The 27,379-nt window shown below is 36.9% G+C and overlaps 1 protein-coding gene and 1 non-coding gene across 6 annotated transcripts in view; both read right to left on the bottom strand.

Moving 5' to 3' along the window:
- Positions 1–27,379, bottom strand: part of Tango6 (transport and golgi organization 6 homolog) — a 173,069-nt gene that overhangs the window by 82,370 nt on the left and 63,320 nt on the right. For 4 of the 5 annotated variants that reach the window (XM_078032582.1, XM_078032583.1, XM_078032586.1 and 1 more), the window contains 2 exons: positions 25,157–25,669; positions 22,884–22,941 (listed from right to left, as the gene is read on the bottom strand). In XM_078032582.1, the coding sequence (XP_077888708.1) occupies positions 22,884–22,941; positions 25,157–25,669 (571 nt within the window). Of the gene's footprint in view, positions 1–394; positions 568–22,883; positions 22,942–25,156; positions 25,670–27,379 lie in introns of those variants that run through there. The other variant, XM_078032585.1, reaches the window with a different exon arrangement.
- Positions 9,873–10,000, bottom strand: LOC144371138 (small nucleolar RNA SNORA26). Its single transcript, XR_013431246.1, has one exon. It is a non-coding gene; the product is annotated as a small nucleolar RNA SNORA26 (small nucleolar RNA).

Here is a 27,379-nt window from a genome sequence, read left to right as displayed (position 1 = left end):
AAAAAAAAAATTAGCCTTACTCTATAAAATGTGTTTTCCATCAGATTCCAAGATTGGTGTAAGGAGAAGGACCCACCACTTTGCATCCCACATGAACAGTCAGCTTATCAACTGGGTCTAGCTGGGCTTCTTAGGGGCTGCTTTGTTCCTAGTTGGTATCTTTATTTAGCAAGTGAAAAGGGAGGTAGTAATGTTAATGAAACTCATGAATGATTCTAATTTGAGATGCTGCCAACATTAGTGAAGACAGAAAAGCCATACAAAAGGGAACTGGAAAATTAAGAATAAGAGTTTCAGTTTTTTATCCAGTGACTCAAACATCTCCACTCTGCGACACCTTATAGGCTACTGCAAACCCCTAAACCTCTTATTCTGATTCCAAATAAATAAAATATAATCTGAAACAGCACTAAAAACTTACAGTCCACCTTATCAGAGTTGCCTCTATCCAATATTTACAGATGATTCCAGAAGGGAAAGAGGAAGCAGAAGTTAGGAAAATTGTGTCAAGAAGATCATGATGATCAAAGGTACTGATGTTTAAGGTCAAAGCTGCCCCAACATTGACTGAAAGCAAATAAAAGAAAGGAAGAAAGAAAAGTAGGAAGGAAAGAAAGGAAGGAAAATAATAATTAGTATTACTATGAAAGTAATTACTGCTCTATACATTCAGAGTAACTTACATTTCAGTGTATCTTAGTTAAGAAAGAAGCAAGACATCAATTCATTAAATCCATGAATGTAGCTTTCAAAGAGTAAAAAGGCCATCATCATTCTCTTTGTGCTATCAAAAGAATTACTGGTAAAAAGAAAAGAGGAGCTTCTGAGAGCCAAGAAAACTTTCAGCTGATTCACTCTTTTAGCTGAGTCTAGGTAAGAAAATAAAACACTTTACATTTCTTGAAACCCTGAGATGGGAAGACCTGGTAGGGAGGGATCACCTGAGCTTCAGGTTCATTAGTTCCTAGGTTTTCTACTGGCATTTCACCTACACAGAAAAGCTGCTGAATCAGCAAAGCTGACTGATGCATCAGGTTCTCCCCAATTAAGAGGAAATCAAAAACTTCCAAGGGAAGTAGTCACTTGGTTAATTCTGGCAAGGTAGGGCTGATCTTTCACATCCACCAGTGCCCTAAGGAACAGTTGGTGGACTAAGAGACTTGTTCAGTGCCTGGGTATCAGCCAGTGACAAGAGGCAAGACAGAAGATCTTCCTAAATTCTCTTTTTTCCCTTAATTAAGCCTAGCAGATGCCTGATGAGATGATTAGGCAAATCTCTGCCATGGGCGCTCCAGGCTAGTACTGGCTGAGAGAAAGTGATCATTGCCGAAATCAGCAATCATGACTTGTAGGGCTTAAAACTACAGTGTCATACAGAAACCAAAAAGATCTGTAAAACTTCTCCAAAGAGCCCCTTCTCTCCTGAACAATGCACATATACACTGAACATTGCCTATCATTTCAGGGCGTTATCAGGCCTAGGCTCCACAGGAAGTTATCCTGTCTTTCACCCCCTTAGGTCCAAATCCTTTACTAAGCAGTGAATTATAATAGGACACCTATAAATAGAGGGGAAAGGAGAGCATTTAAAAGCTAACTTTTCGGGGATGTTGGGGGGTTGTGGATCTGTAGTAGAGTGCTTACCTAGCATGTGTAAGGCACTGGGTTTGATCCTCAACACCACATAAATAAATAAAGTTATAAAAAATACATATTTTAAAAAAAGTTAACTTTGCGGGGCTGGGGTTGTGGCTCAGTGGTAGAGTGCTTCTCTAGCATGTGTGAGGCAGTGGCTCCGATTCTTAGCACCACAAATAAATAAATAAAATAAACATCAACAACTAAAAAATAAATAAATTAAAAACTAACTTTGCTTCTATAATCTAAAGAAGTTGACATTGTTTTTCCTGATGAAATAAATAATACATGGTCATTGTAAAAATTCAAATACCACAGAGATGTATAAAGTAACATAAAATTATCTGGGGAGATACAAGAGGCTCAGGGAATAAAGGTAAAGGAGAAGACTACTTTTTAGGATAATAAAAATGTCCTGAAATTAATAGTAGTGGTGGATGCATAATTCTCTGAATAAACTAAAATCTATGGTGTTATACATTTCTGGTTTTTGACTGGGGATTGAACCCAGAGGAAAGTCACTACTAAGCTACATATCACTTTTTATTTTTATTTTGAGACAGAGCCTTGCTAAATTGCTGAGGCTAGCCTCAAACTTATGATCCTCCAGCCTCAGCCTTCCTAGTTGCTGGGATTACAGGTGTGCACCACTGTACCAAGATGAATCATATACTTTTTTATTTATAAGTTTATTTTTAGTTGTTGTTAGACCTTTATTTTACTTATTTATATGTGGTTCTAAGAATCAAACCCAAGCCTCATACATGCTAGGCGAGCGCTCTACCCACTGAGCTACTACTTCAATCCTGGAGTAGTATATTTTGCTTGGCACAATGGCATAGGCCTGTAATCCCAGTGGCTCGGGAGGCTAAGACAGGAGGATTTCGAGTTCAAAGCCAGCCTTAGCAAAAGTGAGGCACTAAGCAACTCAGTGAGACCCTCTCTCTAAATAAAATACGAAATAGGACTGGAGATGTGGCTCATTGGTCCAATGCCCCTGAATTCAATCCCCAGTACCCCCCATCTCCAAAAAAAAAAAAAAAAAAAAGAGTACATTACTGTAGCATACCTATAATCCTTGCTACTTTGGAGGCTGAGGCAGGAAGGATTTCAAATTCAAGGCCAGGTTGAACAATTTAGAGAGACCTTGTCTCAAAATAAAATTAAATTTAAAAAGAACTGGAGAGGGCTGGGGCTGGGGCTCAGCGGTAGGACATTTGCCTGGCATGTGTGAGGCCTGGGTTCGATTCTCAGAACCACATATAAATAAATAAAGGTTTATCAACAATTTAAAAAAAATTAAAAAAAAAAAGAACTGGATATATAGCTTAGCAGTTGAGTACTTAGCTAGCATAAAAAGCCCCTGGATTCAATCCCCTGTGCTGGAAAAATAAAAAGAGTGTATTGCATGGTATATGCATAAGATCTCAACAAAGCTTTTTTTTTAAAAAAACAAACAAACAAAAAAACAAAAAAACACATAGACACCAGATGTGATGGCACACCTGTGATCCCAGTGACTAGGGAGGCTGAAGCAGGAGGATCACAAGTTCAAGGTCACACTCAGCAACTTAAGTGAGATCTTGTCTCAAAATGAAAAATGAAAAAGGCTAGGAATGTAGCTCAGTGGTAAAGCGCCTCTGAATTCAATCCCCAGTACCAAAATAAATAAATCACCTGAGGAAATGTAAAACAAAATTGCATTAAGATTTCATCTCACTTCAGTTAGAATGGCAATCATCAAGAATTCAAATAATAATATTTGTAAAAATATATCAAAAGATTCTACTGTCATGTATAACTAAAAAAAAACACATTAAAAAAAAACAAATTAAAAAAGTCCAAATGATAAATGCTGGTGTGGGGGGGAATACTTACACATTTTTGATGGAACTGTAATTTAGCACAACCACTATGGAAATAAATATGAGGTTTCTCAAAACACTAGGAATGGAACTGCCATATAACCCAGCTATATCATTCCTCAGTATTTATTCAAAAGAATTATAAATCAGCCTATTATAGCAATATAGTAGCAACATACACAACCATGTTTATAGCAGTACAATTCATAATAGTCATGATATCAGCATAGGTGTCTATCAACAAATAAATGCATAAAGAAAATGTGGTATACATACCCAATAGAGTTTTACTTGGCCATAAAGAAGAATTAAATTATGTCATTTGCAGGAAAATGGATGAAACTGGAGAACATCACATTAAGCAAAATAAACCAAACTCAGGAAGTCAGGGTCATATATTATCTTTCATATGGGAAAGTTAGAAAAAAAATTTTAAAAGGGACCAAAGTAGTATATAATTATAATCTCAGCAACTCAGGAGGCTGAGGCAGATCACAAGTTTGAGGCCAGCATGAGTAACTCAGTAAGATCTTGCCTCAAAATTAAAAAATAATTAAAGGGGGGTGGTGCTGGGGTATAGTTCAGTGGTAGAACACTCCTGGGTTCAATCCCTAGCAACACCACACATACACACAAAGGACCTCATAAAAATAGACTAGGGATTAGTAGAGTAGAAGAAGGGGTTCAGCAGAGGAAGTGGGGAGGAAAAAGATATGTAGTAGAGAATGAAACTGATCAAATTATGTCATGTGCACCAAGAAGTCACAATGAATCTCACTATTATGTATAATCATAATGTACCAATTTAAAAAATCACCTGAAATCCAAAATCAACACAAATATATTGATGTTCTTTCTTTCACAGACCATTCTTTGAATAAATATGTACACATACTGTTTAATTGTGGACAATTTTGTTTTATTTTTAACAGTTGTTTTTGGTAGAATGAGGGAATCTTATTATCTCAATTGGCTTTTACACTAGACAATTCCAAGTTATCCAAGATAACGTTTAAAACTTTAATAGCAATATTATTACTTGGGGTAATAATACAAATAATGAATATACGAAATAATAATAGTAGAAAAAAGATTTCTTTAAAATTTTATTTCAGTTTTAAAAAAGGGGGAATTTTTGGAAAAAAGTAATATAAGACTATATAAAATAATCTGAAGCTAAGGCATACATAGCCAAGTTTAGAAAACAGCTTTAGAACAGGGGCAACAGAAATAATTCTTTCATGCATTCTCACAGTAACAAGGTGACTTCTATGTGCCAGATACTATTACTACGTGTTAAAATGCAGCAGTGTCTATCTGGAGAGGAGACAAATTAGCCAAGAATTACAAGATAGTGTGGGTTAATATAATATGTTCTGTGTGTAATGCTGGCACAGAAGTAAAAACAAAGGTAGAGAATGAGGGTGATGCTTCCTGAAGGTGGACAAATGAACTGTATTTCAAAAAGCACCTATGTTCTTCAAGGGAGACCTGCCCATTCCATGATTATATACATAATTATTCAATGTGGAAAGATTTCATAGGTTTTCTTCAACTACTATAGGCATCTACCTCCAACTTATATCCTTGGGGTAGATACCCCAAAGAGAAATAACTGGCCCCAAGCTGCATTCCAAAAAATATTCCAATTAATTTTCTTACCTAGAGTGCCCAAGTGTGCCCATTTCACTATATTTAGTCAGCATTGGAAATTCTTTTTTAAAATTGCCAATAATTGCCAAATAATTGCCAGCCATGGTGGCACATGCCTATAATTCCAGGGACTAGAGAGGCTAAGGAAGGAGAATAGCAAGTTTGTGGCTAGCCTCAGCAATTTAGCAAGACCCTGTCTCAAAAGTAAGAAAAATAAGCTGGGCATGGTGGCATACGACTGTAATTCCAGAAATTTGAGAGGCTGAGACAAGAGGATTGTAGGTTCAAAGTCAGTCTCAGCAACTTAGTGAGGACCTAAGCAGTTTAGCAAGACTCTGTTTCAAATAAGAAATAAAAAGGGCTGGGGATGTGGCTCAGTGGTTAAGCTCCCCTGGGTTCATTCCCTGGTACCAAAAAAGAAAGAAAAGTAAAAAGAAAGGGCTGGGGGTATAGTTCAGCACCTAGCACTCCTGGTTTTACACACATAATGCCAAATTAGTTTTTATCCATTTATCTACTAGATATTTTTCTTATTAATCTCTAGAAACCCTTTAAGTAATAAAGGCATTAATTGCTTATCCTTTAAAAGGTCAAGCAACCCTGGGTTCAATTCCCAGTAACCACCCCCCACCAAACCAAACCAAACAGGTCTATTGAGATATAATAAAATTCACCCTTTTAATGTATATAATTCACGGTTTTTCAGACATTCACATGGTTTTTCAAACCATCAGCACTATTTAACTCTGGAACATTTTCATGGGTCCAAAAAGAAACCTCCCACCCATTAGTTACTTTTCCACCCAGGGCCTCTAGCCCTAGGCAACTACAAATCTATTTTCAGTCTCAATAGATTAATGTTTTTTTTTTTTTTTTCAGAGAGAGAGAGAGAGAATTTTTTAATATTTATTTTTTATTTTTTAATTTTTTTGGTGGACACAACATCTCTGTTTGTATGTGGTGCTGAGGATCGAACCCGGGCCGCACGCATGACAGGCGAGCACGCTACCACTTGAGCCACATCCCCAGCCCATGTTTGTTGTTTTTGTTGCAGATTTTTTTTGTTAATTAGGCTTTGCATTTAAATTAAAGTTAGGTTGTTTTGACATAAATGAGTTTAAAATTTTTAGGAGATCAAATTTCTTAATCTTTCCTTTTCTTATTTCTCCCTCCAGAGACTAAATATTGTCTCTCTGCGCTGCCTTCTTAATAATTTCATCTTTTTTATTTTTTTGGTTCATTAATTCCCTCTTCAGCTGTGTCTACTGAAAAACTTACCTAATGAGTTAATTTTACTTTTTATATCTTCCTTTTTTCCCCCATATTTATTAGATCACTTTTTGTTGTTATCTAAACTCTTTTGGGACCTAGTTTCCTTTCCTTCCTTCCTCCCTTTCTGTCTTTTTGTGGTACTGGGGATTAAACCCAGAGGTACTCTACCACTTAACTATATCCTCAGCCCCTTTTATTCTTTATTTTGAGATAGGGTCTCATTAAATTGCCTGGGCTGACCTCTAACTTTTGATCCTCTTAGCCTCAGCCTCCCAGATAGCTGGGATTATAGGGGTGTGTCACTATGCCCAGCTGGGACCTTGTTTCTTGTGTTTGATTATTGTGTGGCTTCATACTGGTTACTAGTCTTAAATAATTATTGTGGAAGAAGGAAGAAATGGAGAGTTATTGTTTAATGGTTAAGAGTTTCTGTTTGAAAGATGAAAAAGTTTAAGCAGTAGTGGTGATAACTGTACAATATAATGGTACAATTACTGCCACTGAATTATATAAATGGCTGAAATGGCAAATTTTATGTTACATATACACATAAAGCCATAACAAAATATTTTGATTATTAAAAAATTTAAGTTAAAAATTAAAAAATTATATTGGGGATTATTTAAGATCTGGGATGAAGATGCTTTCTTCCATTGGTAATATGCTTTTTTCTTCTTTTTTTTAAAGTGGTTTTTCTTTCTTTTTTTAAAAATATCTTAATTTATTTATTTTTAATGTGATGCTGAGGATCGAACCCATTGCCTCACGTATGCCAGACGAGCGTGCAACTACTTGAGCCACATCCCAAGCCCCATAATATGTTTTTTTCTTGCAAGACACCTATAGGCATTTTATTTTATTTATTGTTTTTGGTACTGAGGATTGAATCCAGAGGTGCTTTACCACTGAGCTACATCCCCAGATCTTTTTATTTTTTTTATTTTGAGACAGGGTCTCACTAAGTTGACAAGGTTGGCCTTGGACTTGTGTGATCCCCTTGCCTCAGCCTCCAGAGTAGCTGGGATTTCAGGTGTGTACCACCTTGCCTGGCACCTATAGTCATTTTAAACTATAATTCCCTGGTTGAGATCTTCTGAACCCCAATATTATGCAAATCTGCACAAGAGGAGGTTCATTCATTGATGACAATGTCTCAGACATAAATTTTCTTTTCTTATTCCCTCCTTTCTGCTTACTGCCAAGACAATGCCACTATCAGTTCCTGGGGATGAGCAGTGCATCTACTTCCAGTTCAACTACAGTGTGCTTCTTCGGGAGGTTTAAGCATCGTGTTGGAGGGTATTCTATTAGACTCTCACTTCAAGTTCGGTCTGGGCTTCATTTTTGCAATCTGGCTTCTAGATAGTGAACCCATAGCTTAGTCTCAAGCAAATGCCTTAACGGTAAACGCAGGTTCTCATGCTAAACTTACCTCTTAGCATTCTGGTTTTCTCTGAAGATGTTGGCTTGGTAATTCCCTGCTTTTTTATTAGCTCTTAATACTTTTAAGGTGTTTTAAATGTTACGCTGTATGAAACTGTTTTCAGCTAAGCTATCTCACCATTTCTGGAAATGGAAGACAGAAATCTATTTTCTTCTAGATTTTGTATAGTTTGAATTTATTAAGTGTTTTAATTCACCTCTCAAATATAGTTCATGTTCTGCTTTCTTTGTTGTTAGCAATAATTAGCATATCAAATTTTTTTAATTTATAAATTCTGTCATTCTAAACACGTATCTTCACTCCTGAGCTCTTTCTTTAAAGTGCTGTCTCACTGAGCTTAGTTTGAATTGAATTTATTTTCACGTACAATTTTTGACCCACTGACCTAACTGATCTTCTCAGCAATCTAGTAAGTGTTACATGTAACAGCTCCTAACACATGCTGATGAAAGATCTAACCCACTGTGCCACCGCAGAATAGCAGCTAACAGTGGGGCAGGGTTTCTCTAGGAGCTGTCATTTTCCTGGTAGGTTAGCATCTGGACAGACACATGCTGGATGAAGTGTTGCTGCTGATTTAACCATTTGACTGCTGAATTGCAAGATGAGAAATAATGGATATGTTCAGTTCTATCTAATTAGTATTCTCTGACTTAATAACTTTGCAAACTGAATTACTTACAAACTAAATATAGAAAAGTTATTATTATGGTCTGGTTTCTAAGCAACCATTTCATTAAGAAAAGCACCACTTGGAAAAACATCTGTTTGTCAGTAAGGTTTATGCTGCCATCATATAATTTTATGGTGAAAAAGCCATGGTCACTCTGTGTTTTAGTAATCCCTAGTTGTGAAAAGGTCACCAGGGGGTACTACAACAGAGGGAGCCATCTGTTTCAATCTGTACTAGTCCCTGAACCTTGTTATCACAAAACAATTCAGTTTCCCTAAACAGCCATATAATTTAAAGACATTTTCTCCTGATTACAAAAGCAACACATGTTTATACTAGAAAATGTAAAAAACCATTAGTGAAAAGGCACAAAGAAGAATACAAATCACCTGAGTTTTTGATGCCTTCAGTTAGATCTCATTTTAAAATGGATTCCATTACTAAGAAAAAAATTATTTGAATACCAGTGTCCTAAAATAACTCCATATTTTCATCTGTAATTACAATGCTTTTTATAATTAAGGGCTGTGTTTTGGACAATTGAGTTCAGAGATCTATACAGATATGTTTGGACATTTCATTGCTTTTCAAGAAAATAGGCTTAAAGACAACAGCATTCTGTGTCAGTGGTGAGAAGGTTATATAGGGTGTATGTGATAAGAGATGATATGGTACAAAACATCCTCACTAGGGCAGATAGATGTCCTAAGATAGACATTTTCAAATCCTTTTTTTTTTTTTTTTAAGCAGCAGAATGTTGTTTTTACATAAAATTTTCAGAGAGGGCTCAATGAAAGAGAAGCAGAGCCATCTGGTTAGATGGGGCTGCACAGTGTGCTGAGCCTACTCAGCCCTCCCTTCTTCCCTGATCCTGAGGGTTCTGGAACACAGGCAGGTGTTCTCCCAGTTCTTAGTCTGCCACAGACCTGCTGCTTTGCTATACCTGTAGTGCAGGCCACTCTTCCCTCCCTCTACCAGGTTAATTCCTAATCATCCCCCAGCTCTCAGCTGATGGATCAATTCCTCCCTGCCTGTCAGGTAGAATGTCTCTAAAACAGTCTCTGCAGTACTGTGTGCCTTTTCTTCAGAGCACCTATAAAATAATCACACAAGTAGATATGTGATCATTTGATTAATATTTGCCCTCCTCCAACTTTAAGCTCCTTGGGGCAGGGCATGACTGTTTTTTCCAGCTGTGTACCTATAATAGTGTTCTCAAAATAATACTCAGTAAATTTCTGTAAGTGAATGAATAGATTTTTTTTAACTATTAGGGGAAAATGGCAAAAAAAAAAAAAGTATTTCATGATTTCTCCAACCGTGGTTCTATAATAACACCAGAGAGGATCTAAAGAGGAGTCTTAAAATCTCTTCTCTGGGTTTTATGGAGACTTATTTTACCCTTCTGTGGTAAAATAAGCCTTTTGAAGTACCACATCAGCCTTAAAAGGACACAGGAAAGGGTAATAGATTTCTTTCTTTACTTTTTTTTTTTATTAGCTACACATGACATTACAATGATCTTGGCAATTCATACATTTGAATCAATTGGGAAAGAGTGATAGATTTATTTTTTCATTCCTATCTACAGTCAAGTTATCAATAAGGGAAAACAAAAGTTGGACACAAAATACAAACAAACATCTAAAAAAGCCTTCTTGGGGCTAAAGATGTAGCTCAGTGGTACATACTTGTCTAATATGCTCCAGGCCTGGGGCTTAATCCCCAGCACCACCAAACTAACCAAATAAATAAGGCTTCTCCTAAGAAAGAACCTTAATAATCCTGTCCTGGCAGGTGGATAAAGAGATGATTTAATTAGGTCTTTGGTAGCTCCATGTCTGTGAGCCCTGAGGCTCAATTCATTCCCAGCCTGCCTCTTCAGGGACAGCAGAGATACCACAAGGTCACAAAACAAAACCATGTAACAAAGTCTAATGGAGAGTAAAAAAATGAGGTGCCAAACTGAACAGGCATCATTCAACTGTATTTTTTCACAACTGCCCAAGATCTGACATGATCAGAGAGGGGGGAAATTGATGCTTCAAGTTAAAAATGTTAAACTTATGATTCAGCAACAAAAGGAGCTATGTCAGGGTTAATAAAAAATATAATTGGGCTTATTAAGTATGTGAGCAACTTCAAGGATCATCTTAATCACATCTGGGAAGATTATGAATTTTAATTTGTATTTGGAATGAAGGGTAATGTAAGTTACTTGTTTTTTAGTGTGGGAAAGAAAGACAAGAGCAGGGAACTACTCTAGCTGTTACCTGAACTGAGCTCCAGTGAATTGTAAGGGTTCCTTCAGAGAGTACAGGATGCTGTGCTTAAAGATAATTCAATTTTACTTATGTGTGCTCTCACTATTCCATCCTCCTTAATTTGTCTTCAAATTCTAACTTTACTAAAGAAAGGGTGGCTCCAGGGCAAAATTTAAATAGCTGTTCTACAGGGAAGATACTTACTGACTCCTTAATAGCTTGTAAAGTAGACATTTAAGAAACTGACTTTTTACCCCAAGGTATCTCACAATTGCCTTCTTGGTAGAGGATCCTGCCTTTGTGACAGCTAGCTACATGAGGTGAAGGATTTTAAATGAGCCCTGGAAACCATGAAATTAAGGAGCATATAATTGCTTAGCTGAAAATGTCAAGAACTGCTGGTTCCATGGCTTAATTTTCCTGTCTATAAGAGCAGAAGCCACTGTGGTTTGAGAAAGGTGAGAAAATGGAACAAAGTGAAAAGAGAACTGCAAGGGCTTTGGTTTGGGAGTTGAATCCAAGCTCCATCACTTACTGGATGACTAAGTAACATCTGTACCTTGGTTTCTTTGTCTGAAAAAATGTGGAGAAAAAAGATATTGATGCTTGCAGGGCTTTGGGGAAGAGTAAATGAAATAACCTAAGTTACACCTGATATATAGGTGTATTACTTAATAAATCATGACTGAAAATAAAAGCAAATAAGTAAGAACCATCGATGAGCACAATACTCTAAAATCCATAAAGCCCAGTGCCAAGCCATTTCTGGCAGACTGGCAACTACAAAGATTCCCTGCAGTCTTCACTGAAAAGCCCAGATGCCTTCTCCTGGCATTCCAGAAACTTCCATGTCCCTCACCTTCATGCCTGCTTTGCTCCACTGGCAACCTGAACTGTTTGCCTCCCTTTACACTTGCCCCATTCCTGAATTTCTTCGTGTCTTTGTTTTCCCTTCAGTTTCACAGGTTGAAATCCTGCCCATCCATCTTTCTTGCTCCCAAGAGCACCATCACAAACTGTTCTCAACTTTCAAAGTTTATTTTTTTAAGTGTAAAATTCAGTTACTGTGAGTCTATTTATAAGGCTGTGAAATGATCACCATTATCCAATTCCAAAATAAGTTCATCTCTTCAAAAGGAAACTTCATATCCATTATATCCATGCCTGACTCCCATCATCCCATTCTCTAGAAACCATTACTCTGTTTTTTTCATATCTATATATTTGCCTGTTCTGGCAAATTCCATTTCATATAAATGGAATCAGACAATTTGTAGCCTTTTGTATATGGCTTCTTTCACTTACCCTTCCATCTACGTTGTAGTCTGAATCAGTAGCACCTCATTCCTTTTTTTCACCAAATAATATTCCACTGTGTAAATGTACCAGATTTTATTTTTCCATTCATCAGGCAATAGATATTTGGTTGATTCCACTTGGGGGCTATTATGAATAATGCTGATATATAAGCTTTTGTGGACATATGTTTTCATTTCTCTTCAAATGGAGTATAAGTAGAATTGATGGGTTATATGATAACTAAGTTTACCCTTTTGAGAACTGCCAGACTCTCTTCCAAAGCAACTGTACCATTTTACATTTCTACCAGCAATGTATGAAGGTTCCAATTTTTCCAGCCTCATAATTTGTATTTTTTTAAAGTAAGTTTTTAAAAATATCATTTATTGGCATCAGAAATATAACAAATCTCAAAAGTTCTATAAAAAAAACTGCATGTTTGCCTACCCCATGATCTCAGTGTTATGGTTTGAATGTGTCCCCCAAAGTTCATGTGTTAGAAACTAAATCCTTGTGCAACAGAGAAGAGGGACTTTTAAGAGGCCATGAAGACCCTGCCCTCATAAGTGGATCAATGCAATTCATCCATTTCATGGAGTGGCTTCTGGGAAAGGTTGATTTCAGCCCCTGCCTCCCCACATCCCCATCTCTCTGACTCTGTTTCCTTCCCACTCTCCCTCCTACACTGTCCACCTTCCATCTTCTGCCACGGGATGATGCAGAAAGAAGGCACTGGCTATATGTGGCATCTAGACCTTGGACTTCCCAGGCTCCAAAAGAGTAAGAAGTAAGTCTATATCCCTTATAGATTTCCCAGCTCAGGAATTGTGTTACAGCATCACAAAACAGACTAACTTAGTAAACTGCATAAATCCCAGAATTGATTTCTGAAGTCTTTCCTGATACTCCCAAAACAGTGCTGATACCCTCAGTGCTGAAACAACAATGACCATCAGTAGGAAGAACGGAAGGCAGTGTGAAGCAGGAAGATGAGTTTCAAAAATACATACAGGGGGCGGGGGGGTGTAACTCAGTGGTAGAGCACGTGTCTAACCCGTGTGAGGCACTGGGTTCAATCCTCAGCACGGATATAAATAAATAAAATAAAAGGTACTGCGTTCACCTACAACTAAAAAAAAAATATTTAAAAAATACATACAGAGATTACTTAAAATTAACACTCTACATACTGCCAAACAAAACAAAACAAAATAAAATCAAGTAGGCATGAGATCAGTATATTAAGCTAAGCTATATAACTAATATATAACTAAGCTATATAACTAAGCTATATAAAAGGCTGATTTATAGTGAAACCATTTCTCATAGGCAGGCCTGATTCTCCTAAACTAAGACCCTAAGGAAACTTGGCCCTGCCACTTGGGAACAGGAACAATGTGGGCACTATGATTCATTATCTTTCCCTCTGGCAAGAACACAGGCATCAGAGCCAGAGAGACTTAAATTCAAATCTGAATGCTGTCACTTAAGATCTGTGTCACTTTGAGCCAGGTTCTTAACCTCTTTGAGTCTCAGTTCCCTCATCTACAAAATGACAGTAATAATTCCTAACTTTCAGGGTTGTCTTAAGTACTAGGCACTCACTAAATGGAAAGTCCTACATTACTTATTGTCATTTCTCTTACATGGCAATTATCCGGAGCAATCTCCCCCCAGCCCCCTTTCAACTGGGAATTTAACTTAGCAGCACTGAACTACATTCCCCAGGGTTTTCTTTTATTTTTATTTTTTGAGATAGGGTCTTGCTAAATTGCCAAAGCTGTCCTTGAACTTGGGATCCTTCTGCCTCAGTCTCCTGATTCACTGGGATTATAGGCATGCATCACCATGCCTGACTATCTAGGGCAATCTTGGAAAGTGAAAACAACTAATAATGAAGTAGCCAGTTAACCTTTTACTTACAGGTAAAAGTACTAAACTGCTAAATATTCTGATACAAATCTGAATGTATCAATCTTTGAGTGATAAACTACTGAACAGATATTCCAAAAATGAAATAGTATAAAATTCAAGCCTTCTGAACTTTGAAATGCAATGCAATCTCTGACTTGAGGATGAGGAACAAGGCATTATATAGATCCCCTAGACTATATGATATGGTGCAAGAGACTAGGAATCCCTGCAAAATGGGTCAGCTGTAGCTCCAACCCTCTCTCAGCTTCTGTGACTATTGCCAAGTTAATTATTCATTTTATTTTTTAAAAAATTTGTTCTAATTAATTATATATGGCAGTAGAATGCATTTTGACATATTGTACACAAATAGAGCACTACTTCATATTCCTCTGGCTGTACATTGTAATTCTTCATTTTAAAAGGAAGGGTTATGGCCAAGGGTTGTGGAGCAAGCCTATAATCCCATGTACTCAGGAGGTTGAGGTAGGGGGAGCACAAGTACAAGACTAGCCTCAGCAACTTAGTGAGATCCTGCCTCAAAACAAAAAACAAATTTAAAAAGGTGCTGGGAATACAGTTTAGTGATAAAGGTCCCCTGGATTCAATCCCTAGGATTAGTGGGGGTGGGGGGAGGGGAAGAATTATATCTGCTCTTATTATATTTTAGAATTGTTGACAGAATCAAAGCTTTCTAGATGATTAAGTATCATTCAATTTTAATAAATATTATTGATACTCATACTCATAATAGGATCAATTTCTACCATTATTTGAAAAGTACTAGAGAAGGAAACTATAATACTGGGGAGAAAATAAGATGTGGAGGAAAGAACAAGATTTGAATGAACTGCTATGTGATCTTGAAAAGGGGACTTAACCTATCAAAGTGTCAGAATCTTTAGCTATAAAATGGGACTATCTCATATCATATGTACAAATTAACTCAAAATGAATCATAAACCTAAATGTTATACTGGGCCTAGTGGCACACATTTGTAATCCCAGCAGCTGGGGAGGCTGAGGCAGGAGGATGGTGAGTTCAAAACTAGCCTCACCAACTTAGTGAGGACCTACACAACTCAATGAGACCTTGTCTCTAAATAAAACATTAAAAAAGACTGGAGATATGAATATACTTTGTATGCAACCAGAGATATGAACAATTTTGCTCTATATGTGTAATATGAATTGTAATGCATTCCGCTGTCATATGTAAATAAAGAAAAACAAAGAGGGGTTGGGGATGTGGCTTAGTGGTTAACTGCCCCTGGGTTCAATTCCTGGTACCAAACAAACAAACAAACAAAAACCCCCAAACCTAAATTTAAGAGCTAAGCCTTTAAAATTTTTGGAAAAAAAACCCCAGAGAAATAAATCTTCATGTTCTTGGTTTGGGTAAGAGCTTTTTATTTTTATTTTTTTTTAATATTTATTTTTTAGTTGTAGGTGGACACAATATGTTTATTTTATTTACTTATATGTGGTACTGAGAATCGAACCCAGGGCCTCACACATGCTAGGCGAGTGCTCTACCACTGAGCCACAACCCCAGCCCTAGGTAATAGCTTTTTAGAAATGACTCTAAAAGTATAAACAAATGAAAGAGAAAATTGATAAATTATATTTCATCAAAAGTAAACATCATATAGATCCCCTAGACTGTAAGAGGCATCATATAGTTGGGTATTGTGGTGCATGCCTGTAATCTCAGGTACTTGGAAGGCTGAGGCAGAAGGTTTCCAATTTGAGGCCACTCTAAGTGGCCTAACTAAGCAATACCTGTCTCAAAAAAAAAAAAAAAAATTTAAGGGGCTGGGGATGTAACTTAGTGATAGAGCCCTTGCTTACCATGTGTTAGGCCTTGGGTTTAATCCCCAACTACTGTTCCAAAAAAAAAAAAAGTGAAAACTTTGTGTTTCAAATGATACTTCTAAGTAAAAGAAAGGATGATCCACAGGATGGCAGAAAATATTTGCAATTCACATATTTGATAAAGGACATGTCTCCGGAATATATAAAGAAGTGTTGTAACTCAAAAAAAAAAGTAAAATAAAAATGGGCAAAAATTCTGAATAGATGTTTCTCTAAAGAAGATAGACAAATAGACAATTAACTCATAAAAAATGCTCAGCATCATTAGCCATTAAAGAAATGCAAATCAAAATCACAATGAGATATCACTTCATACTCCCCAGAACAGTTAAAATAAAAGACAGACTATAATGTAGAGGGCGCAGTGGGGCACATCTATAATCCCAGCCACATGGGAAGCTGAGGTTCAAGGCCAATTCAAGACCAGCCTCAGCAATCTAGCAAGACCCTGCTTCAAAAATTAAATGAATAAACAAATAAAAGCTTGGGACATAGATCACCGAGTTCAATCCCTAGTAATGGGGGGAAAAAAAGAATAACAAGCGTTGCCAAAGATATAGAGAAATTGGAACTCTCGTAGGTTTCTGATAAGGAGTAAAATGGTGCAGCTGCTTTGGAAAATAGTTTGGCAACTCCTCAAAAGACTAAACATGGATTTAGTATCTGATCTAACAATTCTAGGTCTAGGTGAATGCCCAGGGAAAGTGAAACACGTTTGTACAAAAAAACTTGTGCACGAATGTTCATAGCAACATTATTTATAATAGGCAAAAAGGGAAATAACCCAACTGTACATTAACTGAAGATGAATAAACAAAAGCTGAGTAATCAATATAATAAATGATTTAGTCATAAAGAGGAATGAAGTACTGACCCATGCTATAACATGGATGTACCTATAAAACATTTGTGTAAGTGAAAGGAGCCAGGCAAAACAGACTTGATGGTTCCATTTTATTGTATGAATCCATTTACATGAATGCCCAAAATAGCCAAATCCACAGTCAAAAAGTAGACCAGGGGCTCGGGTGTAGCTCAATGGTAAAACACAAGCAAGGACCTGGATTGTTCCCTAGGCACCTGCTATCTCACCAAAAAAAAAAAAAAAAAAAAAAGTAAATCAGTGGTTGCTGGAGGCTGGTAGAATGAGGAATGGGAGGTGACTGATAATGGGTATGGGATGATGAAAATGTTCCAAAATTAGATAGTGGTGATGGTTGCACAACCCTTTAAATACACTAAAAGCCACTGACTTGCATATTTTAATCTGGCAAATTTTAGGTATGCAAATTATATCTCAAATAAGAAGTTTAAAAATGAGGATAATGTTTCTTCCCAGAACAACTTCATGAATTGACTGAGGTAGCATATATAAAAGATAACATACTATAAATGTTATCTTTATATAGATAAATCAATAAATGCTCAGTTATTTATTAGGTGCTACAGAAACTAGGTAAAGACAAAAGAAATCTTTCCATTTCAAAGGCATAAATGTAGATAGGACTACATTCCAAATTTCCATGCCAGATCCAATTAGATGACCCTTCAGGGATAAAATTATTTTCAGTTAATGATTTCTCAATTTACTTTGAGGTAGAAATATGAGAATGAGATAGAGTTTAGTTTCTAACTAGTTAAGACTTGTAATTCTGTTCAGTTTGAAACTCTGTAAAAATAATGTCATCTGTGTAACTATAGTCACCCTTTGGGGCCTTTTGCCTTCCTTCCCGGTGGTTCTTTTGACAGAAATGAAAACGCCTTTCTGAAAGGAAGAGTGTGGAAGAGTGATTTGCCTGGGCATGTCGAGATGTCTAGATTCCCTTCAATCTACACACACTTTCACCTCCCATGCTTGGCTTAGGCATAGGTGGTTTTCTGGTTTTTGTTTTTAATGAGCTTGGCAGTTTTATTCAAAGATCCCTTAGGCTGGGGATATAGCTAAGTGTTACAGTCCCTGCTTAGTATGTTTGAGGCCTTGGGTTCAATCCCCAGCTACCCCTCTCCACCAAAACAATAGCAACAACAAAATCAAAGATCCCTGAGAGGGATCACTTGGATCCCTGAAATCACTTGAATCTATTGCTTTCAAAATGTTCTTTTATTGAATGTGACTAAGAGGATACATAAGCAGAGTCACAGTGTGATAAATAAACTAGCTACTATACCTTATTAAAGAATATCGCAGCTGGGCACAGTGGCACATGCCTATAATCTCAGCAATTTGGGAGGCTAAGGTAAGAAGATTGAAGGTCGGAGGCCAGCCTCAGAAACTTAACAAGGCCCTAAGCAATTTAGTGAGACTCTGTCTCAAAATAAAAAGTGTTGGGGGGTAGCTCAGAGTTTGTAAAACACCCCTGGGTTCAGTCCCTACTTTATTGATCACATTCATTACTGAACAACTATTTCAAAACTTTCATGTGAAAAATGCCCCAAATACCTACTGTTAGGTCGGTGACAGTGACTTAGAACAAACCAGCCTGCATAGGAAAGGAACATCAATCAGGTGCTGGTGGAAACGCCTATCAATCAGCAGGATCTCCTGACATCCCCTGGCCAGTCCTGGAGTTCAGCCAGCTCTCCAGACCAACTCCAGCAGGACAAGGGACCTAAAAATCTCCTTTCCTGTTCCAAGCCCTATTTCTTCCTGCCATGAGCCCCATAAAATCCCAGTCCAGTCGAGCTCCCAGGCGGTTTCTCCTTAGACCCTCCTGTCCACTCTGTTGGTCTGATCGAGTTCCACCTGGGAGTGATATCTCAAATAAAGCCCTGTTTGGCGGCCTTTTAAAATCTGCCTCCTTTGGTTGCTGCCCGCCTCACCTGATCTTACACCTACAATAATACATCATGGGACTGGACTCTCAAGGACATATTTTACCTCCTATTTTAGGAAAGAAAAAGATTTCTGTTTCTCACCCTATATACTTCCTTATCATTTAAATTTAAGATAATGAAAATGTATTATTTGTATAATAATAAGGTGACAGAAACAATGAAGAAAGTATACCTGGAATGGAAAGGGGGAAGACCAATGTGTTTAAGATCAAGTTAAAACACTCCTGGGTTCAGTGCCCACTTTATTGATCACATTCATTACTGAACAATTATTTCAAAACTTTCATGTGAAAAATGTCCCAAATACCTACTGTTAGGTATGTAACAGAGGTCTATCTCTCACTTCAGATGGTAGCTAGGACTTGGCAACTTTGTCCATACTCTCTACCTGAATAAGCTGATTTTAAGCAACTGGGAAAAGTTGCCAGACAACTACCTCAACCAGAACCTTCTTAGTAAGAATAAACAGAGTTGCAGACAGTCATTCATAAAACTCAAATTGGAATTTAGTTCTCAGATTTTTTTAATTTTACTTTTTAGTTGTAGGCAGACACAATTTCTTTGTTTTATTTTATGTGGTGCTGAGGATTGAACCCAGGACCTCACACATGCTAGGCAAGCACTCTACCTCTGAGCCACAATCCCAGCCCAGTTCTCAGATTCTTAAATCAGGCATAATTAAATGCCTCTCTGCTCTTTCCCTAGATTGCAGATAGACTTGATAAGAAATTATAAAAGAAATCCAAACTATCAATAAATTAAGTAATAAGTACACTGTAACTCTCACACAGAGCTATTTAGGCAGCCTAGAAAAGGAAAACTTAACATACATATACACACAGTCCCCAAAACTACATGCCATTCAAAGGACAACTAGGCAAACCCTCTCCTGTGGAACTTGTGAGGCTGGAGTTCTGAAAAGCTTTGTTGTTGGAGTGGTTTAGGCTTGGGCAAACTACATTGGCAACACAGGTGGGAAGATTCAGTTCTTTCCTTTCTTAATGGGAACTTTACCTAAGTCTTCTGCTTTAAGTGCACGTTACAAACACCAAAAACATCCATTAGTTCAATCTTGTCCATTTTGAGCTGATAACAGAAATTACACCTCCACCTCCCATGTTCTTCCTCACCAAATTAACTACTAACTGATTAACACAGAAATTAAAATAACTAAATACAAACAATACCAACAGTTGTGTGATTTTTATAGCAGATTCTAGAGACTAATGAGCTCAACTGGTTCATCAACTAAGAAGTTTATTCCAAGCAGCAATGTTGCCGCTTTAGAATGAAATGCTACCACTTTCCGAAAACCCAGTCATTAAAAAAAAAAAAAGAAAGAAAGAAAGAAAGAAAGAAAGAAAGAAAAAACATCTCCTTGACAGTATTATAGTTTCTTGGAGAAAGTTCAGGATGACTTGTTTTCTGAGACTTATTAGAGGCATTTTAAGTTCTTGCTTCATTGATTTATCTGATTTCCACAAGTACCATTCCTTGTCATGGAGCCTTCTGTGTCCTCCTGAGCACTACAGAGCCCCAGGGCTCTCTGACCTTTCAGCTGCAGGTTAATTACTTTCTTTCTTGAAATCCTCTACTCTTTTGACATCTGCCATCATCTAGCTGTCCTTTTTCTCTTTGGGTGGTCATTTTGTCTCCTTTGAAGAATTCTTTTTACCTTTCAAGCTAGTCACCCCAACTCAACAGTTAATCTAAAGTGTTTTATATAGAGGGGGCACAATATATGTTTGTTGAATTTTTTAAAATTCCCAAGCTCAAGCAACAAAATAAATAATAGTGAAAACAACTACAATAACAACATTAAAATATTAATAACTAACATACTTTGAACACTATGTGTTAAGCACTCTCAAAGCATTAATTCATTTAAACTAATATAAGCACTTCCCTCTTTTGGGGGGTACTAGGATTTAAACCTAAGGGCACTTTATCACTGGGCTATATCCCTAGCCAGTTTTATTTTTTATTTGGAGACAGGATCCTGCTAAGTTGCTTAGGAACTTGCTAAATTGCTCAGGCTGGCCTTGAACTTGCAGTCCTCCTGCCTCAGCCTCCCAAGTCACTGTAATTCCATGCATGCATGACTGCATCTGGCAAGCTCCTCTTTCATAAACAAACCTATAATGAAAGGATAGTTGCAGATTACAGAATTATTGAGAAAATAGTAGAGAGTTCCCATATACTTCCTACACAGTATTACCTATTATTATTATTTTTTTAATGAGATGGGTTCTCACTATATTGCCCAGGCTGGACTCAAACAATATGCTTTCCTCACCTTCTCAAATAATGGATTACAGGCATGTGCTACTATGGCCCTATTATTAATATCTTACATTAGTGTGGTATAGTTGTTGCAAATAATGAACTATTAATACTTTATTATCAAATAAAGCCAATAACTTATTCAGATTATCTTTTTTCCCCTAAAATTCTTTTTCTGTTCCAAGACTGCATCTACTACATTTAGTTGTCATATTTCCTGAGATACTGACAGTTTTGGCCTTCTCCCTTTTTATTAAATTTTGTTTTAATAAGTAGCAGTTTTATTGAGATATCATTCACATACCAAACAATTCACCCATATAAAGTATTCACAAAACTCAATGGGTGGGCTGGGGTTGTGGCTCTGAGGTAGAGCACTAGCCTAGCATGCGTGAGGCACTGGGTTCGATCCCCAGCACCACACACACAAAAAAAATAAATAAAGGTATTGTGTCCACCTACAACTAAAAAATAAATAGTTTTTTAAAAAACAATAAAACTCAATGGGTCCCTTGCATACTTAGAGAATTGTACAACCATCATCACAAACAATTTTAGAATGTTTCCATCACCCCAAAACAAACCCCATACCCTTCAGCTATCATCCCCAACCACATTCCCCTTCCTTCCAGCCCTTAGTGACCACTTATCTACTTACCATCTCTGTAAATTGCCTATTCTGGGTATTTCATATAAATGGATTAATACAATATGCAGTACTTTGTGACCAGCTTCCTTTCATTTAACATAATGTTTTTGAAGTTCATCCATGTTGTATCAGATATTAGTACTTAATTACTTTAATAGCAAAAAAAAAAAAAAAATTCCCTTGTTATGTATATACCACATTTCGCTTGTTCTTATCAACTGATGAATACCTGAGTTGCTTCTACCTTTGGTGACTGCTAACAATGCTGCTATGAACATTCACATACAAGTTTTTATGGAGACATGTGTGTTCATTTCTCTTGGGTATATATCTTGGAGTAGAATTGTTGATTAAGTCTATGTTTGTACTTTAAAGGAACTGCCAGACTATTTTCCAAGGTAACTACCATTTTCCATTCCCATACTAAATTCCCCTTTTAGCAGATAAAAACTTGAAGACCAGAGGGATTAAATCATTTGCCAAATCCAAACAGACAAAAAGCAGGGGAATGAGGATGTGTACTCAGGAAGTCTCCCTGGTCTTGACAGCTATACCACACTGACAGTACAAAGAGAAACTGAGTTAATTCTAACCTGCTCGCCATGTCTTCTGTGTCTCACCTTCAGGGAAGAGCAACTAATTCTCTATACTACCTTCTCTAGATATAGAATCCACAAATTAATGGAGATACAGAGAACAATGAAGAATTCCAAAAGAGATATAAAATGATTGAAAAACTTTGATGAAGAAATTTTAAACACCCTGAGATTGGGGTTGGGACCATACATAGCTCAGTTACAGAGGCATTTAGCATGTGGAAGACCCTGGTTTAACACCCAACACAAAATCAAAACAAAACAACACACATACATAGACACCCTGAGATTCTTTTAGCTTAGAGAACAAAGTATATACTGACAATTGTCATTGTCAATAACATAAAAGGTTAAGTCATGTGAGCCCATCTTTACCTCTTTGAATTAGAAGAAATGGGTCTTAATATAGAGCATTACAAGTAAATAAGAAGTTCCTAATTATGAGACATTGAAACTCTAAAAGGACACTTTAGGAACCCTTCGACAATATTATTGTTAGGATGTCTGAGCTAGGAGGCAGGAAGATGGACAAAATGACGAATAGTATCTTGTAGAGATTTTGTGCAAACATGATATAATCTTTGGTTCACAGACTCAAAGTCCTTTAACCAGGACCAACTTACCCTGAATTGCAGACAGATATACAAAAGAATCTTCATGTTCCAAGTTCTCCAAAAATATCTGGAACCACAAAAAAAGAGTAATATGACTTACAAGAATAAAAACAGACTTGAGACCCTCTTATATATAGCCTCAAAACAGCAAATTATTCTTGTTTGTCTTAGCTACAAATTATTCTGATATAGCATCTTGGAAGGAATATGGTATAGATGCTTGAAGTCCTGTTTTTTTTTTTTTAACAGCTAACAAGGAGGAAGAATTAGCTGAGATACTTCTTAGAGTAAGTAGTCAAGTGCAGCAATCATGGAAATTAATGTTTGGAAGAACAATCCTCCACATTTTCCTGTCAGCCCATGGTGGACAACATTCTCATATATGACATGATTGACAAAAGCCTGACACATAAGAATCGAAGTGCGGGGATTTTATGAATTGATGGCATATTTGCTACAATTTAATCCTTTTCTCTTGCACTCACAAAACATATGGCAATGCAAATGAGACAGAGATATTATTATTGCAATAAATTTGAATCTGTTCTATTTTATTTTAAAAAATCTGGCAAATTTTTGTACAAATTGACATTTGTAACAAAGTACTCAATATTCTCCACAATTTAGGAATTCACTAGGTTGTCAACTGCAGTGAGTATGGCTTACCTAGAAGATACTACAGTAACATGTTAGGTTTAGGTCCTAACATGAGAGCTAGGGAAAGACAGTGTCCATGTGACCATGTTCCTCTTGCCTGGTGTCTAGGGCAAGTTGGGGGTGTCTGTTTCATTTATTGTGCCATGTCCTTTGCTGGCACCATGGATTTTTTTTTTGGTTTTGACTGGATGCTGATGCTCTCTATATCTTAGGTATGTTAGGGAGGTCCTATGATTTGTCCAGAAGGGAAGATGGCAAGTTTGGAAGGTGTGGTGATCTTGCATGGAGTAAGGGAACTGGCCATGGGAATAAAGAATAAGAGATACAATTGAAGGACTTCTTAGAAAAAAAAGAATTGACAGGACTCGGTGACCAGTTATGCACAACAGATAAAGGTCATACGAAGTTAAAGAAAATTCCAGGGCTGGGGTTATAGCTCAGTGGTGGAGCAGGTGTACATGTGAGGCACTGGGTTCGATCCTCAGAACCACATAAAAATATATAAATAAAATAAAGGTATTGTGTCCATCTATAACTCAAAAAATAAAAAAAAGAAAATTCCAAAGACATTCATAATCTAAATAGGGATTTTTTAATGACTACTCATAGAAGATATACATTTAAGTTTTCAACAATATTTCAATGACAGCAAATCCTTATACCTTGGTTTTCTCATCTATAAAATTGGGATAATACCAATGTTAGGGTTGTTGTGAGGAATAGAGGCAATGCAAGATATATGGCTCATGATCCCCAGTATGGGGGAAAAAATGATATATAACTTGGTTCTATAAATAGCAGTTATTATTCTTATGCCACTGGTTTCAAAACCTTAGTAACTAAAATTGATGTTTGCAATTAGAATTATAATTCTTAGTCTAATGGTGAAGGCAACAGAAGAGATCATCATCATCACAATTAATGCCCAGAGGCTGAAGTGAATTTTCTAAGAAACTGCTCTGATATTTGATCCTAGACAGTAGTTTGTAGACCCCTTGCTCTTCATCACTAATACATACTGAGGTCAGGATAATTTCCATAACAGAGAAAAGATCCTCAACTAAGTATATTTATTCTAACACATAAATCAAGAATTTAAAGAAGTTTTTTCACTGTGACTGAGTAAGGGAAATGGAGGAGATCCAGTTCTGCCCAATATTCCCCTAAAAGGGTCCCAGAAAAGATCAGTGGCTTACCTAGGCTGGGTCATAGTGTTGAAAGTAGATCTACTTACCAAAAAAGGTGCTTTCCCATCTTTGCAAATTTGCTCATGTTATTTCACATTCCCCCTTTTCTTTTATCTACTCAGACTTTACAATGTATTAAGGTCATACTAAGATCTACTTCCCCAGAAGATTTCAGTTCTTTTTCCTGACTGTCCACAGCATTTAATGAATATAAAAATTTTGACACTGTTTATGTTCAATTGAGTAGCTTCATGAGGTCATCTAAAAGTCCTTTCTGTGTCTAAGTCTTGCTTCCTCAGAATAATTAAAAGTTCCTGGAGAATAATCCAGGGCAGTACTCAACATAGTCAATGCTCCATAAACACTCAAGCTGAATGCATACTCCTGGACCACTGTCCCACCCTGCACTCATGTGTCTTCACAGTATGTTCCACTCACCTTGAGAAGCTGCTCTTGGCTCTCAAGGACTTTTGCTTCTCTTTGCTCTATCCAGCAAGAAAGAGTGCGCAAGGCAGCAGCTCGTGCTGGAATCTGGGGATCATATGCTGATAAAAGAATTTCTTGGAACTGTTCTGTAGTTATACTTCCAAATTGCTGGTTTGCAGTAGTACTGGGCTCACTGATCCCCATAGGAATAAATGCAGCATTAGACTCCTGGCCTGTTTGGGAGGATTGCTCACAGCTTAGCTGTTGTTCAAGGTGGCTCTGAGCTACCTCTGTGTATCTATTACAACTAATTTGTTGCTCTCCTATTTTCCCTTCTGTATCTTTTTTGTTCAGGGTGCTCTGGGCAGCCACGGTGACAGTCTCAGTGGAAAAGGCTCCATGGGTAGAGATAGTGATACGGAGGTCAGCAGCAAGTTCTTGGATGACAGGGTCAGGGTACGTGTTCGAGACCTTCTCCAACAGAGGCAGCAATTGCTTCAGGACCACAAAATCACTTGACTTCAACTATAAAATGAAATTTTTAAAAATGCCAAAATGAATTTAATATAACCTGAGCCCAGGAAACACTGTAAGTGTAAGTAGCAAGGATTACATCTTATTCCCAGTGTAATCTGCAAATCACCTGGATTGAACACTTAATAACTGTTGAATAATTAGAGCTAAAATTTATTGAACATTTGCTATGTACAGATTTTTTTTAATTGAAACACACACATTAATATCCTTATGATACAGTTACTATTATTTCTACATTTAAAATATAGGGAGTCTGAGGCACATACCTGTTAAGTAACATGGTTAAGGGCACAAACTGGAAGACAGTATGATGCAAACTCATGAAGACAGGCTCCAGAACCCACGCTTTTACTCAATACCCTACATGGTCTCACTAAAATGAATAAAGCTGTTGTTAACTATGTGAACGAAAGTGGCAAGACGGTATATAAGGGCACCACAGGATTGGAAAGGATTTGGGTGATCTAGTTTTCCTAGAAAGGAGGAGTGAAAATTACATAGGATTTTTTCTTCTCTACAGAGTTTTATTCTAATAATGCCACGTGTCTAAGAAAGGTGTGCGTGCAGCCAATGTAAAGTAAGAATCCATGATAATCCTTTTCTGTTTGAAAATACTGGCAGCATGATTATAAAGCTTCATGAGGTCCTGAAAATGTGAAAACCTCAGGGATCCTAAATCCCTTTTGGAACAAGACAGAGAATTCCTGATTTAATCATACACTCATTTTATCATCCAACCAACCAACCAGTCAACCAACTAACTGTTTTTGTAGGATCTGCTTTATGTTTTCATTTCACACTACATGTTCACAGAATAGTTACTGTTCACTTCCCCTACCACCATCCTCCTGGGTAAACAAAAATTTGAGGTATATATCAGATTTGTACCTGTGAAATGCTACCATATATTCCCCTCAGATTTCTTTCTTTACACAATTAAAAATGAATGCAAAATCTACATAAGGTGGAATTTCTAGTTCCACAACATGTTAGTTTATCTTAATGAGTAAAACACATGACCATTTTGATGTTATACAGCTTCAGGGAAAAAGAGAGTATGCATGTCTAGCGTAAAGGCATATATTATCCAAGAAAAGGGTCAATTTTTCCTGGAATCCATGTGTAAATAAATGGACAAGACACTTCAGAATAATTTTGCTAGTGTTATCTTTATGCTAAATCTCATTCAGTGCCTTTGTAGTATCATGAACCTTTGTTTTTGTTTTCTCTAAACATCTGAAATGAGAACATCATCTTATTACCTACAGTCTATATGGCCTCTTTTTCACTTCTACTGTATACAACAATTTTTTCTAAAGCAAAAACAAAAACCCAACACAAGTGGGATAGAGAGCCCAGAAACAGACCCACATAAATATAATCAACTGATCTTTGAGAGAGGAACATAGACAACAATGGAAAAAAGATGGTCTTTTTCAATAGTGTTAGAACATTAAAAGAAAAATGCATCTAAATTCAAATCTTAGCCCTTTCACAAAAAATAAATGAAAGTGAATCACAGATCTAAATGTAAAATGAAAGTCTATAAAACTTCTAAAAGACAACATAGTAGCTGGGCATTATGGCACATGTCTGTAATCCCAGCTACTTAAGAAGGAAGGAGGATGGTAAATTCAAGGGCAGTCTGGGTAATTTAGCAAGAGCCTGTCTCAAAAGAAAATAAAAATTTTTAAAAGG

The sequence above is a fragment of the Ictidomys tridecemlineatus genome, chromosome 15 (genome assembly GCF_052094955.1).
Source record: "Ictidomys tridecemlineatus isolate mIctTri1 chromosome 15, mIctTri1.hap1, whole genome shotgun sequence".
In the NCBI taxonomy this organism is placed as follows: Eukaryota; Metazoa; Chordata; class Mammalia; order Rodentia; family Sciuridae; genus Ictidomys; species Ictidomys tridecemlineatus.
Note: the sequence above shows the minus strand (reverse complement) of the source record. Positions and strands in the feature narration are given on the sequence as shown.